Here is a 21,724-nt window from a genome sequence, read left to right as displayed (position 1 = left end):
TGACAAATTGTTCGGACAACTTTGGGCCCATTAAGAGGCCTCATCAGACAGTGAATAGACCCGCTTGTTGTACTCGAGGATCATGTTTCATGCACTAGCTCTCTATCAAAGTTGAAGCTCCAGTCTTTGCAGTCGGATGACGTGGCCGAAGGTTGCGGTAGATGCGCCGACAGAGTTTCTATAATCACCGTGTATCCATCGTTTTCTCCGCTGACTGGACGTCGTCAGCCACGTGCCTCTTTTCAGCCAATCGAACGTGCATACGACGAACGCTCATGAGGCTCTTACGCCATATGCGTACGAGAGCATCCCTAAAAATTGCCTCTGTCATACAACCAGGAAGAAGGTGGGATAGCCGTGCAAAGCTAACATCCCCAGTCTTTCTGCACACTTTTTTCCCCGAGAATAATGGGATATTCCAGGTGGAAGGTGGTAGCGGCGGTGTTTTTCGCACTTGTATGTTCTTTATCACCTGTCGACGCAGACGAACATGACCACACGGTAAGACACCTTTTTGAGAGGCCGACTGAAAAGGGGGAGCCTTGAAAATAATGGACGTTTGTGCTCTGTGTAACCTGCTAACTGTAGCCGCGACGGCTAGCTACACCCCGCAAAACAGAATTATAAACGTGACAGGGTTCATGACTTGGTCTTTGTGGGTTATATACTGATACTGGGTGAGCTATCAAACGGGTAGGCATTCATTTAGCCGGCTAAGTTGTCACTACTTATCGGCCTAAGTGCTTATGGGTAACGTTTGCTTGCTAGCTTGTTAGCACATCTTCCAAGCTGGTTTTTACAACCTTACTTGAGCACCGGCGGAAGCTACACTTAAGTTAGCAGCTAGTTAGCCTGTAGCTAACGTTAGTTAGTTAATCAAAGGCAAGATTTATAATACTGCCGTCCGTTTAGCCTCGCAAACACAATTAATGAAAAACATTTACTCTTGACATCGATTAAACTTAAGGCCCTCTTCATATTACTTTTGTTCTCGGTTGTCAGATCCAGCCGCCCTAATTACACCTGGCTAACAAGATAATAATGTGCATTACATTGTCTTAATTATAAATGGGGCGCTAATGTGGGAAAGCTATTAAGTAAAGAGGCGGATGTTGCATTCAAGAGAACTTCCTTGCCAGTGGTACACATAGCTAACACACAATAGTGCTACGAGGATGGCCCGATAACAGTGTGAAAAGAGCCTGAAATTTACATTTGTTTGCATGATTTATAACGTGATAGTGCTCTGAAAGTTGCTGCCATTGTTTTAAAAGTTGTTGGCAACTCACAGAAGTTTCTTTGGTGCACTATCAATAGAATAAGAATAGGACACCAGCAGTACTTGCAGAACTGGTGTAGCATTCATGGATTTAATTATAAGAGTCCTCCTGTTTTCCTTTTGCAGTACACAGATAAGGAGGAGGTAGTTTTATGGATGAACACAGTGGGGCCTTACCACAACCGACAGGAGACATACAAGTATTTCTCGTTGCCCTTCTGTGCGGGCTCCCAGAAGACCATCAGTCATTACCATGAAACACTTGGAGAGGCTCTGCAGGGAGTGGAGCTTGAATTCAGCGGCTTGCAAATAAAGTTCAAAGGTACTTACACTGACTTTCACCTGTTTAGGACTTATGAATCAGCAAGAGCATTACAACTAAAAAATGTTGCTTGTCTCTGGATGTCTGGCTTTATTAATTCCTCAAAACTTCCTACACTTACTAAAAATGTGATATTTATCTTTGTAGAGGAAGTCATGCAGTCAACATACTGTGAAATAGAGTTGGACAAAGCCAAACGGGATGCTTTTGTCTACGCCATAAAGAATCACTACTGGTACCAAATGTACATAGATGACCTGCCAATCTGGGGTAAGTTGATAACCACTTTTTATTTTATAAACACATCTACTTTTACATGTTTCTTTTGTTTTGTCTAGCTTCTGAGGTGTGTTCTTATTACTATAGATGTAGCTAGTAATAGGTATAATGTTGGGCGACATTCATCTTTCGACTGTTATTAGCCTGTAGGCACATAGGATTACATTCACTACTAGCAGTATAGGGAGTAGAGGGAGAATAACCAAAATCCAACAGCAATGAAAATAAAAAACATAGACAAATTATTATTTTTGTGAACAATATTTTTATTGCTTTTGCAACAGCATACAAAGATTTGTTTTCACAGTAATATGCAGCAGTAGTAAAGTCCCCCCCCCCCCCCCCACAAAACATAGCCAAATTTATTTTTAACATCTCTCTCATCTCAGAATTTCACGCATGCCCTCTTACTGGCTATTAGTGGTGATGTGGCATCCAAGAGCTGTGTCAAAGTGCTAATATTTAGAGTAGAGTGACCGACATTTTCATCCTGATGGTGAAGAAGTAAAACCAGTTCTTATTCTTGAGATGACTGGTCCATTTATTCTTTACCGGTGTTGTAGGGAGGTGTAACCGGACACAATGTCATGTGTCAAATGTCAGAATAAAAGGCACTCAAGATTTAGTCTATGTTGTATTATATTGTTTTTGTTTTGAATCAGCTTAATTAAATTAGTTAATTAGTTACTTAATTAGTGCAGTGTACCGGTTGATTAGCTTATATACTTAGTGTGAATCCTCATCAGCTTTACGTTTTAGAATAATTTTATGGTATTATTCTGACTGAATAATATATTAATGAGTGGAACCATTTTGACATAAAATGAATAAAGACACTGGATGTACTGAGTGTTAGGGCTGTCCAGAATAATAAACACTTCCCAAGGTGAGCTCTTCAGCCCATGTGTTAAAGACAATGGCTGTGGTGTTTTTTCATCTTTATCTGTGTATAAAATGATAACTCGGAGAGAAAGTTGGAAGCAACAGCAGGTTTAACTTTTCTCTCACGCTGTGCCCCGCTGCTGTCTCACTTTTTGAAACCTCTCTGTTCACTCACCCACTGAACATGTCAGAAAGAGTCAGAGTGCTGTTCCTGTGCCAAACAAGCAAGACATTAAGATGTGTAGGATACGGTCTATCTTGTATTTTATTTCTTTTGCAAAGAAGCTTAATATAAAACAGAGTTGTTAAATTGGCAACAAATTGTTTATATTTCCAATTTGATTGCTGAATAACAACCTAATGAATATTAAAATAGTTGAATATTTGGATACAGAGCTCATAAAAATTCTCCTGCAGCTCTCAGTATTCATTTCCCATGTGTAAAAGCGTTTCATATAAACCAAAAGAAGGATATTAATGACTCACTACTGTTACTTAGTCAAGACTGTCACTCCAACAAGCCGTCAGTGTGATCACTCACATATGTTGGAGTAGTACAATGGTGCCACTCCTACCCTGTTTAAACAGACTATGCAAGCTGATGTAGAAGGAAGTGGGAGGAGCGCTGGTATTTGCTCAAACTTTGCTGAGTTATGTGTCGCATAATTAGGAGTGTCGTGAATATCTATAAGTCTAACGTCCGGGTTGCTATTGTGTGAGAAGTGCACTGGTGTGCCTTTCTTTTATGAGATGAGATGTTTATCAGGGTTATTTAGCTCAGCAACTGCAGACCTGTCGTTCATCACTTTCAGAACTTGCGCACTTGTAGTACCGCTTACTAAAGTGAGCTCGCCTGCATAATATTATGTATGCTAGAACAAAAATTCCTGTCTACATTAATTTGTGGTGCAGAATGTGCAACAATTTTTCAGACATTAAACAAAAAAAAAAAATAGTTAAAATACATGTAGCCACAACATTAGATTTTTATGTTACCATTAGTCATGTCCCCATGTAGTGGAGTAACAGGCTGCTGATTCATAGTTCTTGCTTTGCATCAGACTTATTTTCTCAGCAATGACCTTTTATGAAAACTAAATCCTGACTGTAACAAGTGAGTAGAGATTATGCTGTTACAAACTTATCAAACCTTGCCTTTATTTGGCATTTACACTCTGATTGTTAATGTTGTATAACTAAAGGTTTGCTGCGTTTATTTTCACCTGTCCATTGGACCACTGCTGAATGAGATCTTGAGTTGTTTTTTGTTTTGTTTTTTTCTTTTAAGGTATTGTTGGTGAGGCAGATGAAAATGGAGAAGAGCACTACCTGTGGACGTATAAGAAACTAGAGATCGGCTTCAATGGCAATAGAATCGTTGACGTAAATCTGACCAGCGAAGGCAAAGTCAGACTTGTGCCAAACACAAGAATCGCAATGTCCTATTCTGTGAGTACTTTTCGATTAAAATTCTGTGAAGCTAAAAATCATTGTATATATGCCATATTTAACTTATACTCTCTTGGGGATACATAGGACATGTAAACACATGCATAAATGCCAATGAACCTCTCCTATCCAGGTGAAATGGAAGAAGTCAGATGTAAAGTTTGAAGACAGATTCGACAAGTACCTTGATCCATCCTTCTTTCAGCACAGAGTGAGTGAAATAACTTTTGTGGTTTTTCACATACTTCCTCATGCCAGTGGGGATACCATTGGCTTGTTGTCACAGCACAACTCTGTATGACATTTCAGAAGATGCAAGTTGAGCCTTGCACCAGATGTAATGTAAATGACCAACCTGCTCAATGAGAGTCTGTTTTGTTTTTTGTTTAGTTTTTTCCCATGCAGCGTCATAATTCATTTGTTTTACTCAAGTGTGGATATTTGATGTACTGTTTTGATGCAAAAAGCTTTCCAGTGTTGCTACCTCTTAAAGAAAATTTTTGATTTTACTATATGTTTTTTTTTTTTTAGATTCACTGGTTCTCCATCTTCAATTCCTTCATGATGGTCATTTTCTTGGTGGGTCTGGTGTCCATGATTCTTATGAGAACGCTAAGAAAGGACTATGCCAGATACAGCAAAGAGGAGGAAATGGATGACATGGTAAACTTTGGCTGTACTTGCATGCTTTAACATGTAACTAAGATCTGTTCTTGTTGTTTTTCCCCCATCACGCTTTTCTCTGAGTTTCCTTATGTTGCTTTGTACCAACAGGATAGAGACCTTGGAGACGAATATGGGTGGAAGCAGGTACATGGAGATGTGTTTAGACCGTCAAGCCATCCACTGATCTTCTCTTCACTTATTGGCTCTGGCTGCCAGATTTTCTCAGTCTCCCTCATCGTTATCATCGTCGCTATGGTTGAGGATCTGTACACAGAGTGAGTAATTGAACATTTTGTTGTGATTGTAAGATTTTGCTGAGGACTGTTTTTGATCTGGTTTTTAGTTGCAAAGTTGATTTCTATGTATTGGATCCCTTATCAAAAGTCTTTGTCTTCTCTCACTTACGGTTTTATCAAAGAGCAAGGTTTAAATCATTCAGCTAAAATTCAAATATGAAATAATCAGGAAAATCTGTACTGTGAAAATGCTCATTATTGTGTAAAGTTGTGAAAAGTTGCACTCTTCTAGCACCCCCACAACTAGATGAGCTCCCAGGTTTAAAATTAAAAGCCTCTACGAATTTTATTCGCTTTCTTTGTTTAGCCTGAAAAGTATAAAATGTGCATTATTCTGTGTTTTAAAAAGTTCTACAGCAAAACAAATAAGCCAAAGTAAAAATACAGTTTTTGTTTGCAGAGTCTGCTGGCTTTATACTGATTTAATGACTTCAGTTTCTCAGTCAAAAAAAAGTTGTCTGGCAGCACGGGAAGGCAGTGAAAGTATTCTAAATAATCCCAAGAAATCATTTCATGCAGTCTTGGCTCTTGCAGAAGTGAAGACTGAGTTGTTGGCTTTTATTTTTAGTCTCCACAGCTACGGTAAAAATCCCATTCTGGTATGTCTAGTGGCTAATGTGGCTAAGGTTACAATTACCTTTTGATGTAAGGCTCAAAATGCTAATATTGAAGAACAATTGGAAAATGGAGACTTTTAAGATTGATGACTGAAGCCAATAGACAAGAGTTTTGTGCAGGTTGTGTTTTTGTGTTGCGTCACTGCAGAGAATGTGTATGGAGGACTGTTAACCTGGTGTCACATGCAAACCATTTTTTCCACTCTATAAATCCGGATTTTATATTATAACATCTGAGAAAGTTAAAGACGTGCTGTGATCTTGATAATAACATTTAATAAGATCACTCAGACAAAGAAGTGGGAGAGATACTGTGCTGCTCCCATTGGCTTCATTTCACTGTCATACCTTTTCCTAGAAGAGGTGTGGGCAGCAGCAACTCAGTTGATTTTAAAGCTACAGACTCTGAAACGGGCATTGTAGAAAAAAGAACATCTGTGCTATATTTGGGAGCTACATGTTGAAAGAAGTGTTCTGGGAACTTGCATTAACTTGTTAAAAAAGCATTACCTTACATTTTGAGGGGTCTGCTACCTTACATTAGTTTGTAGCAGTCTGTCGTGCTTAACATTAACAAAATGATTAGGAAAATAGAAAGAAGTGTGTATAAATAAGACGAATTTAAAAAAGAAAGAAGAAGGTAGCCATTTTGTAAATCAAGGAATCAAGTGGTTATTTCTATTGTGCTTTCTTTCTTTTGCTTTAAACAAAGAATTGGGTGCAAGTGTGCTATAAAATACTACAAAAAATATATGCAACTCCAAGGGGAGTGGTCTTCTCTTGCCTTAACCGTTTCTTTGCCCCGTAGGAGAGGATCCATGCTGAGCACAGCCATTTTTGTGTATGCCGCAACCTCTCCTGTCAATGGCTACTTCGGGGGAAGTTTGTATGCAAAACAAGGAGGTAATAAAATAGTTCATTTTCTTAGACACACAATATGTGTGACATGCCCTGCTAAAGCAGATTGTCATGTTTTGCTGTCTGATTTATTTATTTACTTTTTGGCTTAATACAGGCAGGAGATGGATTAAACAAATGTTCATTGGGGCCTTTATGATCCCAGCCATGGTGTGCGGGACTGCCTTTTTCATCAACTTCATCGCTATCTACTACCACGCCTCCAGAGCCATCCCATTTGGAACCATGGTGGGATTTCACACTGCAGCACCTCCCTAAAAACCACAATGTTATGAAGAACATCCTCCAAGTCAAGAGCCAGCATTTAAATTGTGTGGCCGCATAGATCTCTGGTGTCAGCGATGGGATTTAGTCATGCAGGGGAACACAACTGAAATAATGAGAAAAGTGTACTAACAAATTGAAACACAATACACACACTTCACCTGATATTTATGACACTGGAGTCCCAAACCTGCTGTACAGTTTTAATTCTGTTTGCTTTATTTCTTCATTCAGTGCCAAATGTTTTCAGACACTACAGCAATAAAAAATGCACACACACAAACATTTTACATATTTTTTAAATTGCTAATTACAAAAATTACAAACAGCTGTTTGTTTGCTCCACTCAGTGTTGCAGAGCTGATCAATCAAAAGTGTCACGAAATAGCCATCGTTCCCCTGACTCAGCCAAACCTCAGAAACATCTGGGGCAGGTTTTTGCTCTTTCTGTCCAAACCGGAGCATCTGCTGATGAAATCCATTCATCTGTTACTCTTCCAGTTTAATGAACATTTGAGTTTGTACCATAAGATCACGCAGTGAACATTAACTTCTGTAACACAGTCAACAAAATTAAAACAACTGATTGGGGATGTGAAACACCCTGGATAATGGCCGTAAATACAGACCGCCCAACTAAAACAATTAAATGTTTGTTATCTTTGCAGGTTGCTGTCTGCTGTATCTGCTTCTTTGTCATCCTGCCTCTGAACCTCGTGGGAACAATTCTGGGGAGGAATCTGTCTGGCCAGCCCAACTTTCCCTGCCGAGTTAATGCTGTGCCGCGGCCGATCCCTGAGAAGAAATGGTAGGTGTGGTTTGACGTGGACAGTCGCAGTTGTCTTTGCCTTAGTGACAGAGACGTGGGGTCATATAATGGATATAGTGTAACTGGAACTCAAGACTACCCTGAGGTCACCGCTTTCAACAGTTTTTGTTTTTAATGTTGTCCCTCTACGATGTCAGTGAGAACACATATCCCTAAAATAATTCTCTCATGCAGACCCTGCCACAAATGCTGTTCAGGGCATTAGTTTGTAAGGGGCACCGGTCAGAGGAGAGTTATTTATGATTCTAATAAGTGGCAGGTTTCCTTTGTTTTGTTTATAAAATGTCAGAAGATGTAGGCTTAGCTTATCGGATCAGTGGGCAGTGAGAATGTCATACTCGATGCAGGTGATACAAGGTGTTGAATGGCCTGTGTTTAAGTTGCCAGATGTCAGGTTTAAAGTTCAAAACATTTTAGCTGTCTGCACAAACACTTTTAGGTTATGAAATATGGAAAAGCGATCGACTGCAGGTTTATTAACATTTACAACGTTCTGCCAAGCACTGTGGCCTGCTGCCAAATGGAAAAGGTAGATGTGACCTAAGGCCATTGTCTGACTCTACTTGAATTTCCAATCTGTCGACTTTTCCCCCTTCTCGCGTTCGTAACACAATTCGTAATGTGTCCTTACCCTGAAGGGGGACTCTGACACGAACACTCAAGGATACACGGCCACGTCAATATGTTGAATTTTGTGCTCTCAGGTTCATGGAGCCAGCTGTCATCGTGTGCCTTGGAGGAATCCTTCCATTTGGTTCCATTTTCATAGAAATGTAAGTGTATTGCAGTGTTACTGAGGGACTCTGTTTAAAATGATCCAGACAGCCATGTTGAAGTGGGGTTTTTTTTGTGTTGTCCTCATGTGACAGGTACTTCATCTTCACATCTTTCTGGGCCTACAAAATCTACTACGTGTATGGCTTCATGATGCTGGTCCTGGTTATCCTGTGCATTGTGACTGTGTGTGTCACCATTGTGTGTACATACTTTCTTCTCAACGCTGAGGACTACAGATGGTGAGTTTTTTCCCACATGGATCTCTGGAATATCAGCCACAAAATTGAGGCATTGTCATCCTGTCATCAATCCTCATTCTCGTTTGCTTGTCCCTCTCTTCCAGGCAATGGACGAGCTTCCTCTCTGCTGCATCCACTGCTGTTTATGTGTACATGTACTCCTTTTACTACTATTTCTTCAAAACTAAGTGAGTTTTACTCTTTATTAATCCAATGAAACATCCTGTTGTAGAAGTGCTTACATCTTACACACCTCTTACATTTTATCCTGTTGTATTTCAGGATGTATGGGCTGTTCCAGACATCCTTCTACTTTGGCTACATGGCTGTGTTTAGCACTGCCCTGGGAATCATGTGTGGTAAGTTTTAGGTCCACTTAATTTTATATTGTAGGAGGTCCAGGCGCTATTCCATGAAGCAGGTTTAGCTAACTGAGCTTGTTAACCATGAGATGAGGGGAAACCCTGGTTTTCTGTGCCAGGAAAAAAGTTAACTGAGGTGGTTACCGTGGTAACGGATCATGAACTAAAAAACTCTTGAGTTTTTCTCTGCACCTGAACCAGCTGATTGACACTCACTCATTCCTCATTTGTAAAGTCACTCTAAGAGCAAATGGAAGAGCAACTTAATTGGCAGATGTTTATGTTTTTAGAAGCAGTGAAATCCCACCTTAGAAGTTAGGTTGGAAAAAAGATCACGTCAGCGCTGTTACAACCATTCATCAATATATAAGGATAGAGACAGACAGCTCAGAATAAAGTCTATGTAGTCTACATGTTTCTTACTGGAGAGTAATCCAGCAGTCAGACTCTTAGTCAGTTCCTCTGAAACATTACTGTAGCAGTTAATGTTTAACTTAAATGTATCTGCATAATAGCTTGCATCTGTATAAAGATGCATAATATATGATCTGTTGTCAATCATTTGTCGTGTTGTAAAAGCCACACTGATGGGGGGGAAAATGTCTGTCACAGCTGGGATTTTGGAGATGGTGAATATTTGAGTGAAGACTTGAAAACTGGACTAAATGTATTTAAAGTGTGTTTTTATATGCAGCTGCAAGCAGTATTCTGAACATATCTGCTGAAATTTGTTCACAGCTTGAGATTCAGTCGTTAAATGCTTTCAACATTTTAAAAGGTTTGAAATTCAGACTCTGAATCTCAACATATTTCCCACAAAAAATCACAAATCAGTCTCAGTGGGTCGACAGAGAACAGGATCTGCCCAAAGGCATAGGCCCATAGGCTCTGTAAGAGATTAGCAAACGGGCCGGAGTCTACTTGCAAAGCAGGAGAGATCGAAACCTGATGACACACAGGTTCAGACCAGATCAGGCCCTCATCCAGTTTAGGTTCATCCTGTCTGGATCCATTTATAATGGCTTAATGTTTCCAGATAATAATTTTTTCAAACAACGCAATGGTCATAAACTGTAGAAGAGAGAGGGAGGAAAAAAACTGTTTTAATTTAATAAAAACGCGTCTTGAAGGTGGATCCACCCTGCAGTCTGCTACTGTCTTCAGTTTCTCTCACCTACACTCTAGCCCCGTAGGGTTAAAGCTAAATAATAAGATTTAAATATCAAACCTAAAATTAGAATTCAAGCTTCATTTAATGAAAGTTCAAGCCGGGTAAGTGATGATCCAGCTTTGAACTTCACACGCACACACGCACGCACACACACGTGTTATCAAACTTTTATTCTCTCTATGATGGTGACAGAGCAAACCAAGCTCATTAAAATCTCTTTTCTCTTCTTTGCTTTTTAAGATAACTGTCACGGTCCACACTGACACACATTCATATTCCTTGGTTTACTGGCTTTAAATAACACTTTTTATTTACCCGTTGCCATAGTGAATTGTGGTATCAGAGCTCCATTGATGATGGCTTTCTTTCTCCACTCTCACATGCTTAACTCAGGGTGAACATACTCAGAGTTGATTGAACTTACTCCGCTCAGCTGGTCTGGAACAAGAAACTCAAAGTTAATCAACTTTGAATTTATTTTTAAACTCAGAGTTTGTTGACTCATCTCAGAATAGGAACTATTAGATGTTCTGCCAAATGTAAATAGCTGTTCACTTCATAAACACCAGTGGTCTCATTTATAAAGGGTTGGTTTTGTGTTTATGTGACTTTACATACAGTTCATTTAAACAAAAGAGAAAAGAAATAAATAGATGTGATTAGTACATGATGGACTAAAATCTCAACTACCGCGTCTCACTTCGTGTCACATGTTGGTAACACATCCACTTTATTGGAAACATACAAATAAGGAGTGTTATTTGTGCCAGTGAGGCGTGATGCCATAAAAAATAAGCCTAAGCAAAATCCAGTCTGACATTAAATTCTGCTCAAGATTTTTCAATTTCCTCATCACATCCCCCACCCTCTGAGCACAGAGACTGAGACAGTTCTTACACTGCATCTTACTCATAGTGTGGAGCAATTTCACCTTTCACTGAAGTTCAGTTTTCAGATATCTCAGAGTGGGGGATTATTACTCAGTTTTGTTTTGTTTTTTTAAATATCATTTGGAGAACATGTGGATCAATTTGATTGGTGTATAAATGCAAATATTGAGGTGATACTTGATGGATCACTGTCACAGCAAGAACCGTTTATTAGCAGCATTCACACTGTGCTTTACATTGACAGTTTGTGGTTGAATTTGGGCATTTAGAGGATTTAACCTCGCTTTACTTTTTAGTGACTGAAACATGCCTTTTGCTTCCTGCCTTTAAAAAAAAATGTTAAAGGCAGGAAGCAGCAGCTTCCATAATTTAACATGACTATTTTTACAGTTTTCCTTAAATTCATGTCTTGCAAGGTTTGCTTTTCCTCTTACCTGCACAAATTTCCTCTAAATTGCTCATTTTCACATGAAGAATGCCACCTGCTCATGAATGGGAGTGCATTTGTGATCTTGTGCAAATTCTCCAAAAATTGCTGCAAATTATCATCCCAGATGGATTATTTTTGTATATCAAGCTGCAAGTCTAGCTGTCAGAAATCAAGAGAATCTGGGAAGTCTGTCAGCAGACACGGGGGACCTCAAATAATTTGAAGATATTAATACAACTGCTGACATTTTATTGTTAGACGTGCACGGTACTGCGACAGGAATAAAGGAGAATTGTTGCTCAAACAGAAAGTGGTTTACGGCTTAGACAGGTGGTGGTCGAGGGGACGTGACAGTCATAGAGATGGACGTGAAAATATTAAACAGCAGGTGGTACAATGGAGGGGGCTATAGAAGTACAGTAGACAGCTGCTACGGTCAGCAATCTAATAAAAGCTTTTCACACCTCCCTATAAACGATGTTAACCTGAAAATTCATTCATAGTTGGGCTTGAGTCAAACATGGAGAAAAGCACACTGACTGTATATGATTTAGGCTTATTCAGTATGAAAAATGTTAGTCGTATGTACATACAAGTAGTTCTTGCATGAAACCAATTATCTTTTTAGAGAAATCTTATTTTCTACATCGGTTATTCAGCTCTAAGTGCAGCTAAGTAGTCTTTTCCCCACCAGCTGCAAGCCAAACTCATTTTTCAGCTGAAAGAGTAATAAGCCAAGGCTGACACTCATGTACCTTGAAGGACCTTTGTGGAGCTTTCTCTGATCTGCATCAGGTACTACAGTGCCTCCTGGGCTGGCTGTGTGTCTGACTGCTCATTTTGTAGATGTGGGATGTGCGTTTCTCTGCTAAAACCTTTATTGGATACCTCACCAGTAATCATCCTGTCTCGTGATGGATTTACCTGCAAAGTAACAGCAGAGTTTGATACCTGGTGCTGTCAAACAAAAAGCAACTTGCTCACAAATCTTTTGCTTTTCAGGTGCCGTAGGATACATGGGAACAAGTGCCTTTGTGAGGAAGATTTACACAAATGTGAAAATTGACTAAGAAGTGAAGCAGCATCAACACAGGGATGTTAATGGATTTGCCTAGGCGTATCCCAAAAGACGGCAGGCACAAGTCATTCTTTATTACTTTTCTTTCTTGCAAAGAGATTGTGAGAATCTCACTTTGTACAATGTAGTTTTTCCATATTCTTTTTTCCTCTCTGAAAGATTTTCAACGCCGCAGCTGAAAAGTGAACAACAGGAGACCTGCGGAAGAGATATCAAACACAACTTTTGATTTTTATCAGTTGCTTTCAAACAAACGTTGCGGGAGGGGGCGAATGTTTAAGGCTGACATGGCTTCTCTTTTCCAACCCAGTCCCACCTGAGACCAGAGAACATACAGTACATGTGATATTGATGGAATAGTGTAGCTCTCTTCAGTGAAGAGGCCTGAGTGTATTGAAAGCCTTTGTTCTGTTGTGTCAGAATATTGGAGAGTTGGGTTTGTGTTTGTGTTCTGACCCTGAAGTCTATTTTGTATTCATGAAGTCACTCGAATTATTGTTACTATAGTACAATTGGTTGTTTCCATTGAAATCCACTGGGGAAAAAAAAAAACAACCTAAAAATGATCACCCAATAGTCATTTCCCAATTTCGATTATTCTTAACTCCCTGGTAAGGTAGCAGTCCATCCAGTCAAGAGATTTTAGTCCTGCTGTAGTTTACTGTACAGACAAAGAACAGAGGGACTGAGCAACAGCTGAGGTACAGCAAGAACTGATTTTTTAAAAATGGATGTTTGATGTTATCCCATTTATCTGTTTAGTTTTATGTTTTCTAAATGTTTGGGTTTGAATGAAGTCTACATGTAAAGATAATATATGGATGGTGGGCAGTGTATATAACCTTAATAATGTACCTTTAGATGTAGATCCCAAATGTATTTTCGTTGTACAGATTTACTACAGGGTGTTGTTTTTCCTTTCTTCCAAAAATGAATCGTTTAGTTAAAACAATTTGTTTGTTTGGTGCTTGGGGTGGGGCTGGTGGCGCTGTTACATCTTGCCTGAAATTGCATGAAGTTTTCACCAAATCATCAAATCAGATTTCACTTCAGCGCTGTCAGTTTTGGTTTTTTGTTTTTTTTTTTTCTCCTGATTGTTGGCATCTTCTTGGTTTCAAAATGGAAAGGTGCATTTTGATGATTTTCTATACACTTAATTTTGATTCCATATGTTATTTAAGGCTTTAAAAAGGCTCTACATCTTCTGGTAAGCCATTTCCATCACGTTCTGTTGCCTAACCCGAAACATCATCTGTGAATGTTCAACGGAAAGAGGCAGAGGCTTTGTTTCTGCAAACATACTGTACAAATTCAACTTTATGTACACTTAAAGCTAGATGTTTTCATAACCACACACAGTGCTACGGTGTGTTTCAAATGCTCCCCCCCATTTTGTGTAAATTCAGTATGTACCCTACTTGTATGAGAAGTGGCATTGCCTTCTTTTTTTTATTTTTTTTTCCCCTCTTGATTTCCAGTTCTCCCCCACTGAAGTTGATTTTGGCACCTCATGTTGTGTACCAATGTCTGATTAGACATTTTGAACCTGCATATTAACTTGCTGTAAAAAGAAAATAAACATGTTTATGTACAGGGGTTATTAAAGTGTGATCTTGACTTTAATGGTAAATACTGTTGAACCTGAGTAGAACTTAGTGTACAGCATTTATTTCTAGACAACAGCGTTATAGTCCTAGCTGGACCACTAAGAGGCAGCTAAGATGATGAAGTTATGGCAGGAAATATAAGACAAACATGAAGACCACTTTATTCTGTGGTCTGGTGCATTATTCGAGACAAAGAGCTGTGGTTTATAAAGTGTTTGTTTATTAGAGCATCCAGATGTTATGAGTAAATGCATATGCTAAAGTGTAAACTCAGTATATTTCTAGATTTGTACCACGTTTCAGTCTGCTGTGAAGTGTTCAGTTGACTTTTTCAAAGTACTCCTTGGATCCTTCTGGTGTTGGTTTAATCTGAAAAACAAACATTACAAAAATTAAGAAAGGGGGGGGGGGGAAGCTCATTAAAATGTGTATGGTATCAAATCCACATTAGCTGTTATAGTCTTGAATGGACTGAAACACAGTGCCCAGGTGTACTCACTGTTGGGGAGTGAGGGGTCCAGCTGGCCGGACACACCTCCCCGTGAGTCTCTACAAACTGGAAGGCCTTCACCAGACGAAGGGTCTCTTCAACGCAGCGACCCACCGGCAAGTCATTCACACTCATGTGCTTCACTACGCCATTTGGATCAATGATGAAGAGTCCCCTAATGGGGGGGGAAAAAAAAAAAAAACATCAGACATCTTTCTAAACAAGTTTAGAAGTTCTCGATGCATGCTCAATCATCCAGGTAAGGAAATCCCAAAAGGTTGATTGTGTTCATCTGGACGTAGCGTTTTTCAGTGGGAGAAACATTTCATCACTCATCCAAGTGACTTCTTCAGTTTCAGCTGACTGCAGGTTTCCCCAAGCTTATAAACAGTGTTAGGAGGTTCTCCCTTCAATATTGAGCAATTACATATAAGACCAGTTACAGGCACTATTGCAACACTTGGTGATATGTCTGGATAAACCCACCAAAAGAGAGAAAACACACTTTAAGGCCTGTTGCATAATATTCCCTGTCTTCAAATTAAAAATACCCAGTCCACTGGGTATTGAAATCAACAATGAAAATAGTAGCAGCAACATTAGTCACTTTTCCAGACATTTAAAAAAAAAGTTATATTCAATGTGCTCCAATTAGGTTAAGTTTTTCTCAAATCCACCGTTTTCTACTACTGTATTCTGTGGTCTCCTGAAATGAGCCTTTTCTAAGTTTATTTTGGGTATAGATGACAGAGTTGTGGAACTGTGGGTGTGAATGTATGACGTTTACCATTTAAAGCCTTTATACAAACTGACCATGTAAAATAAAATTTAATAAAAGACATGAGGATAGAACTTTACAAAACACAAACAGTCTGGCAGAGACATTCCTGGATGGCAAAAATCAAAGAAAAACTGTTTAATACGCTCTATAAAAAGTAATCTAGATAATGATGTTAGTCCCATGATGCATGTTATCAGATTCTGTTAGGGTTCCTATTAAAGCTGTGCACATTTTTACTGGTTTGTGTTTTATGTCTTTGGTTTTTTATTTTAGTACTGTGAGGCAGTTGTGGACTGATACTTGTTTCAGAGCACATAATGAACTCACCTCAGAGCAATTCCTGGACCATCCAGCAGCACACCATAGTCTCTGGAGATCTGCTTGTTAAGATCTGAGAGCAGAGGGATGTGGATATTTCCCAAGCCTCCAGCCTGACAAAACACAAAAAGATACATGAATACAAACGCTGCATAGTGCTTCTAGTAGTGTTCTAGAAATAACAGCTTTTGAGATTATTTCACAGCACTGCAAAGTGCTGCAAGCACAACACACTCTGAGGTCAGTCATTTACTAAAGGCTCCTTGAAGTTCTACTTCAGAGACTGAATAGAGAACACACAGTGATCTGAACCTTGCCCCGTGTGCCGCTTACTGAATAACTATTACACTGAATGTACCTTTCGTGGCGTGTTGATCCATGCCAGGTGGGTGAAGTGAGAGTCCACAGACACTCCGACCACCTCGCAGTTGACATCGTGGAACTCGTTGGCCTTGTCACTGAATGCGATGATTTCTGTCGGACACACAAATGTGCTGTGGCGTAACAAAAAAATAAATAAAAAGAACTGTTATTAAAAATCATAGCTGCAGAAATACTGGAAAATCTCAAGCCATTAATGTCAACATTTTATTCACTCTTCATGCAAATCTGGAAATTATTCTTATATGAACTCACAAATCCAGTGGGTAGAAGAAAAGGACCAGGTATTTGCCCTTGAACTCAGCGAGGCTCATGTCCTTGAACTCCCCATTGTGGACAGCTGTCCCTTTAAAAGCAGGAGCAGGCTGGGTGACAGCAGGGGCCCATCTGGAAGCGCCTGATATAGCAAAGTCAAACTCCATTTATTTATTATTTATCAACATAAGATATGCAACAGTCTTCTTTTTTGTCAATTTGCCTTTGTACATAACTGACTATAAGATGCATGCTGGATAAAACAGTAATTTATTTTAATGTCATCTGGTTAATGTTTGGCTTGACACAGATATACAAACATCCACACTGTTTATCTGGCAATGGGTGGGTGGGGTTGGGGGTGGGAAAACAAGGCTTTTGCAGAGTGAAACATACACAGATCAAACATGATTTTAGTTAGTTTTATAGATACATCTGCCCTTTGTTTGCTGCAATGTATTTTAAGTACACAGAGCAAGAACATTAATGTTATCTAAAGAAAACCGAGTTGCAAAGTTCTGAAAAATTCAGCCGTCATACAAGTTAAAGAAAAATCAGAAATAAAAAGTCGAATCATTCTGTCACATCAATTTTATGACAGTAAGAGTATTTTTTGTCATAACTGCTGTAACAAACATGATATTACAGCAAAGCTAACATTTGAACAAATGCTTTTAGTTTATATCCACAACACTGAACACTTGAGCAGAATTTAACCAACCAGGATCACAGATATAACGATACTACTGATATTGCTGGAAAGTGAATTATAATGACTATAGTTTTTCCTTTTGAGTACAACTGTAACCAACTGTTTGGTAAAACTCCCCGATATTGCATTTTGCAGAATAAGATTGATTAAAACAGTATTGGGAGAAAAATGTTATCATCTTATCCTGGAAAGCAAATAACTTACTTCATTGCATCTGTAAGTTATTTGATCAGTTGACTAACTCATGGTGTGGTCTATATTTAGGTAGAAAACAGAAAAATCCTGCCAGAGCTGAATCAGGCAGTTTCATTTCAATCTGACTGCATGCTGTGTGTTTTGGTTCTGTACATACTGGTGGAGAAACAGGATCTCTGGAGTGCAGGAGCGGTGAGGACTCTTGCAGCCCCGCAGGCTCCATGCTGACAGGCTGCTGCGACTTTCAGCCCTCCTGCTGCAACCCTCACCTCAAAAAGAAATAAAAAGACATTAATATGACATGAATAATCCGTAATCCATACTCTGGAAGGATATTTAGCTCTTTTAGTTATCAAGTTGCCATTTTACTAACTGCAACAATGGTTTAGGACGACTGGAACACAAAAAGGTATCAGTGCTTTCAAGCTTGCAGATACATTCAAGAGTGTTCAAACTAGCGAAAGAATTTGTCCTCCGTGAAAGGAAAATGTCCTCTAATCGTGTTTTTCCATGGTTTACCTTCATTGGTACCACTTGAGAATCTAGTGAGCAAAGGTGATGGTGGTGCTTAAAGCAAGATGCTCCAGCATTAAACAAGCCTTGTTAAGAAACCTTTTAAAATGAGAGGTTATTTAATGAATTTGAGTTCATAAAACTAAAGGTCTAAACCAACAGTTTCTCCACACTGAACAAAACCAAGGTCTTTGTGAGTACCGCTCATTCTTTAATTACTATACCCACACTGAGATATTCCACTGCTATGTTATATACAGATAGTGCTTTATGTGAGCAGCACATCTTAAATGTTTCTACTGCGCATACACTGCCACCATAAATAGTTCAAAAACGCATGTGCCACTTTAACTTTTTAAAGTGACTTTTCTTCCAATATAGGTTATGAATTATTTAAATGGATTTATTTTTGCTACACTGCACTGTACTGTTATATGTAGGCTACAGTGTGTTCTGGAGTAGCTTGAGGAAACATTCCCGCTGTGTGTGTGTGCGGAGATTCTGTCTATCAACACGCACCACCTTCAGGTAAGAAATTATTTTTTATTCAAAACTTGTTGAACGAATTGCTTAGCTGGGATATCAAAGAGAATTTCCAAAAATAGGAGGAAACTGAGGCTACACTGCCTCTATAAGTTTCTAAGTCAACCACTTGCTTTGGCTCCCAAACGGCGAAACCGCAGCAGGGATTTTATACTAGCAAGTGCTGTTACTAACAGAAGGAAAAATAAATCACAACAAGGCTTTCTAAAATTAGAATTTTTAGTCCATGTTATCCTCACGCTCTGCTGTAACAGTAACGAGTGCCCTGTCCTCCACACTAAGTTTCTCTAACTCCTCCCCTCCTGCTGCAGCTGGAGCAGCTGTCTGACACTCAGTTTTTATTTCCTCATTCATATAATTGATATCAAAGCTCATACTGAAGCACACTCACCTGTTAGGCATTATTGACGTTACATTTAACCTGACCACGTTCATAATAAATGCATCAAAGTCGGAGACAGCAATCACTGGACCTCAATGTCTTTATCATCAGCTCAGAATAAAACCACAGTGTTCTGAACTGTGCAGGCAGTTCCCCTGCAGTGACTCATTTACTGTACATCACTGTAACAATCCCTACTAAAAAGGCACTATAACAAAGCCGTTTACAGCAGGGGTGTCAAAGATAACACCCAGCAAAGACTCCAATCCTGTCGCTAGGCACCTTTGGAAAATGTGATGACATTCATTTTGGATTTTTACACTACAACTTAAGTAACAGACATTGCGTAATGAACCTCTGTTACTTGAGTAAAGGATAAAAAAATTAAATGACCCTATAGATAAATGTCTTTATTTACAATGGGTCTACAGAAACAAACAAACAAAAAAGACATTTTCTATAAATTAACAAAAACTTTGGATTATAATTACAGGGCAGTCTAGGCAATGATCTACAACAATTTTAATGTGATTTTCAACATGTATTTTTTACAGTTTAAGCCCAAAGAGTTGTACTGACAGATTTCTTTCATTTCGTTTCACTTGCTACAAAAAAAAAGAAAAAAAAAAGAAAAGAGCTTTATCATGTGAAAAAAATATAATTTGCACTTTAAATTTTTAGTTAAACTTCTTTAAAGTGTAAAAGAGGAGTTTCTTTGGTCTGGCCCATGTAAGATCAAAGTGGACTGTATGTGGCTCATGATGTAAGATTAGTTTGACACCCCTGGTTTACAGCCTGCAAAGAATCAACCACTATGATGCGTCTGAAACTTTTCTGTATGGTTTCCTTTTTTGAAGACTGCACATAAATTGATTTATGTGTAGAAGAACAACATGTGGAAGGTATTCTAATGAATCGGACAGCAAACAGTGGCTGAGGCTTCCAGAAAGGGACCCTCATCCCCACCAGCACCAACTCTTACATATAAACTATATTTAAGAAAAAAAAAGACCAAAAAGGACAAAGCAAAAATAGATTTACACCACGGGAGATAGAGGATCATCGTTGTTAATGCTGATGTCTGCTATGTGCCAAATGTTACTGATTCTGCAAGTTTTCTGCTGTAAGAGTTGTTAAACCTGTAGACTGATGGAAAGGGTGGGGACCGTAACATTGCACTACTAGGCAAACTGCACTAATATGCTCTCACTGAACACTGTCATCCAGCTGTAGCAGGTTAGACATGCAAACAAATGGCTGATAATGAGCCGGCTAAAACAACAACAGCTGGTCATAAGCCAACATTATGCCAGCTCGAGTTCCATCTGATAAATATGTTGATTACATTCTCATATTGTATGGGAGTTTATTTGCTAAATGTCAGTCCAACAATGTTACATCCACTCCAAAGAAAGTTTCACTAATGATGGCTAACTGCAGCAAAATCATCGGTGCTTGCTGACATAAAGGTTCATGATATTCTCAACAACTCGTGTCAGTATTGCTTTCAAATAGAAGTGAGCTTCATTGACTAATCGACTTGTTTCAGACTACTTTCAAAGTTTTACAGCCTCCTCCAGAGTAAATGGACATAGATATACCACAACTGAGGTAAACAGTCACTAAGATATACAGCAGCCAGAGTTAGTTGTCCTACAGCGCCCAACATAGCTAGGATTATGCACTTATATTGGGAGGTGTTGGAAAGCAGGATCTACTGACATCTAGTGGTGAGATTTTATACACCGTACCTTTAAAGTAAAAGCTGGGGCCCTTGAAGCATGTGGACTGCAGAATAAAATTCAACAACAGCTCAACCACGCAATTAAACAAACTGCCTTAATATAGAACACAATTCAGCCCCAGCTCTGTTGCCATTCATACAAATAATAATAATAATCATAATAATAAATCTATATTAGTCATGGCCTACAAAGTGAACATAGCAGTTGCCCACAGGTGGTCATTATAATCATAGTGAATTTGAACCTCAGCTGTGTTCCCGCCTTCCTTTCTTTAAGACTTTGTGTAATTAATGAGATTAATTGCAAGCGAGCTTCTTTTTTTTTTCTTCTTTTTTTTAAATCTCACTGCAAGGCAACTCAGTTCATAACTTGTACCCTGTTTACCATAGAATATTCTAGCACAATGCATCAAGATGGTGAAATTAACATTTCTATATAAGACACGAACGTCATTTTTTAAGGTTTTGTTTACGTATAACCACAACGCTACTCATTGCTCTTCTTATGAAGCGAGTCTTACGCAGTTGCCACGGGTTGACACCGGTGTCAGTTGGTGCTCAGGTTCAAATGTGCAGCACACACAACATAGATGGGGAGGACAATTTTTAATTTATTTATTTATTTTAATCAATACCTGCTATCAACACTGACTAACGACTTATGTGCAAAAGCACGAATAACAAATGCGAAGTAACGTTATATAAAGTTGCACTTACAGAGGTCCTGAGCAGTTTTCCGATGGTGGCTGCCATTTTGGATTATGTCACTGGAGGCACGGTTGAGCAGGTTATTACGCACGTGCTCAATTCCAACCTGTCCTTGGAAGGAAAAAATATAAAAAATAAATGGATTGTATTAATATTTTTGCTAGCTCAATTTATCGAATACGCCGACCATAAAACGTATTTTGTGACAAATTATGGTGCATAAAGAAAATGCTAAAGTCACGGTACCTTCAGGTACAGCTCGTAATATTGAGACAAAAATATTTTTAGGTGAGCGAAACACGAAGCTTCGTGATATTTTTTTCTTTTTAATTTTGTTTGACTGTAAA

The 21,724-nt window shown here is 38.9% G+C and overlaps 2 protein-coding genes across 2 annotated transcripts; one reads left to right on the top strand and one right to left on the bottom strand.

Moving 5' to 3' along the window:
* The first annotated feature begins 309 nt into the window (after window positions 1-309).
* tm9sf3 (transmembrane 9 superfamily member 3) lies at window positions 310-14,553 on the top strand. Its single transcript, XM_063490928.1, has 15 exons — window positions 310-501; window positions 1,406-1,601; window positions 1,749-1,871; window positions 4,051-4,211; window positions 4,345-4,422; window positions 4,743-4,874; window positions 4,986-5,152; window positions 6,599-6,693; window positions 6,806-6,936; window positions 7,641-7,780; window positions 8,506-8,574; window positions 8,671-8,817; window positions 8,922-9,005; window positions 9,100-9,176; window positions 12,673-14,553. The coding sequence occupies exons 1-15, from the start codon at window positions 409-411 to the stop codon at window positions 12,738-12,740; spliced, it is 1,761 nt and encodes a 586-aa protein (XP_063346998.1). The 5' UTR covers window positions 310-408; the 3' UTR covers window positions 12,741-14,553.
* Window positions 14,554-21,488, bottom strand: prdx3 (peroxiredoxin 3). The gene is made up of 7 exons (XM_063490929.1): window positions 21,387-21,488; window positions 17,645-17,756; window positions 16,581-16,722; window positions 16,303-16,438; window positions 15,954-16,057; window positions 14,855-15,020; window positions 14,554-14,724 (listed from the first exon to the last, which is right to left on the bottom strand). The coding sequence occupies exons 1-7, from the start codon at window positions 21,420-21,422 to the stop codon at window positions 14,674-14,676; spliced, it is 747 nt and encodes a 248-aa protein (XP_063346999.1). The 5' UTR covers window positions 21,423-21,488; the 3' UTR covers window positions 14,554-14,673.
* Window positions 21,489-21,724: the final 236 nt, after the last annotated feature.

The sequence above is a fragment of the Pelmatolapia mariae genome, linkage group LG13 (genome assembly GCF_036321145.2).
Source record: "Pelmatolapia mariae isolate MD_Pm_ZW linkage group LG13, Pm_UMD_F_2, whole genome shotgun sequence".
NCBI lineage: Eukaryota > Metazoa > Chordata > Actinopteri > Cichliformes > Cichlidae > Pelmatolapia > Pelmatolapia mariae.
The sequence above is the reverse complement of the archived record's forward strand: the minus strand, read 5'-3'. Positions and strand labels throughout refer to the sequence as shown.

What these genes read in the sequence shown, in the direction of transcription:
- tm9sf3 (XM_063490928.1), top strand. Translation starts at nt 409, where the DNA reads ATGGGATATTCCAGGTGGAAGGTGGTAGCGGCGGTGTTTTTCGCACTT. An exon ending in CTTGCAAATAAAGTTCAAAG is followed by an intron (nt 1,602 to 1,748) that starts GTACTTACACTG and finishes TTATCTTTGTAG; the next exon opens with AGGAAGTCATGCAGTCAACA. An exon ending in AACGCTGAGGACTACAGATG is followed by an intron (nt 8,818 to 8,921) that starts GTGAGTTTTTTC and finishes CCTCTCTTCCAG; the next exon opens with GCAATGGACGAGCTTCCTCT.
- prdx3 (XM_063490929.1), bottom strand. Translation starts at nt 21,422, where the DNA reads ATGGCAGCCACCATCGGAAAACTGCTCAGGACCTCT. An exon ending in GAGATCCTGTTTCTCCACCA is followed by an intron (nt 16,723 to 17,644) that starts GTATGTACAGAA and finishes TTGCTATATCAG; the next exon opens with GCGCTTCCAGATGGGCCCCT. An exon ending in TTCTTCTACCCACTGGATTT is followed by an intron (nt 16,439 to 16,580) that starts GTGAGTTCATAT and finishes GTTACGCCACAG; the next exon opens with CACATTTGTGTGTCCGACAG.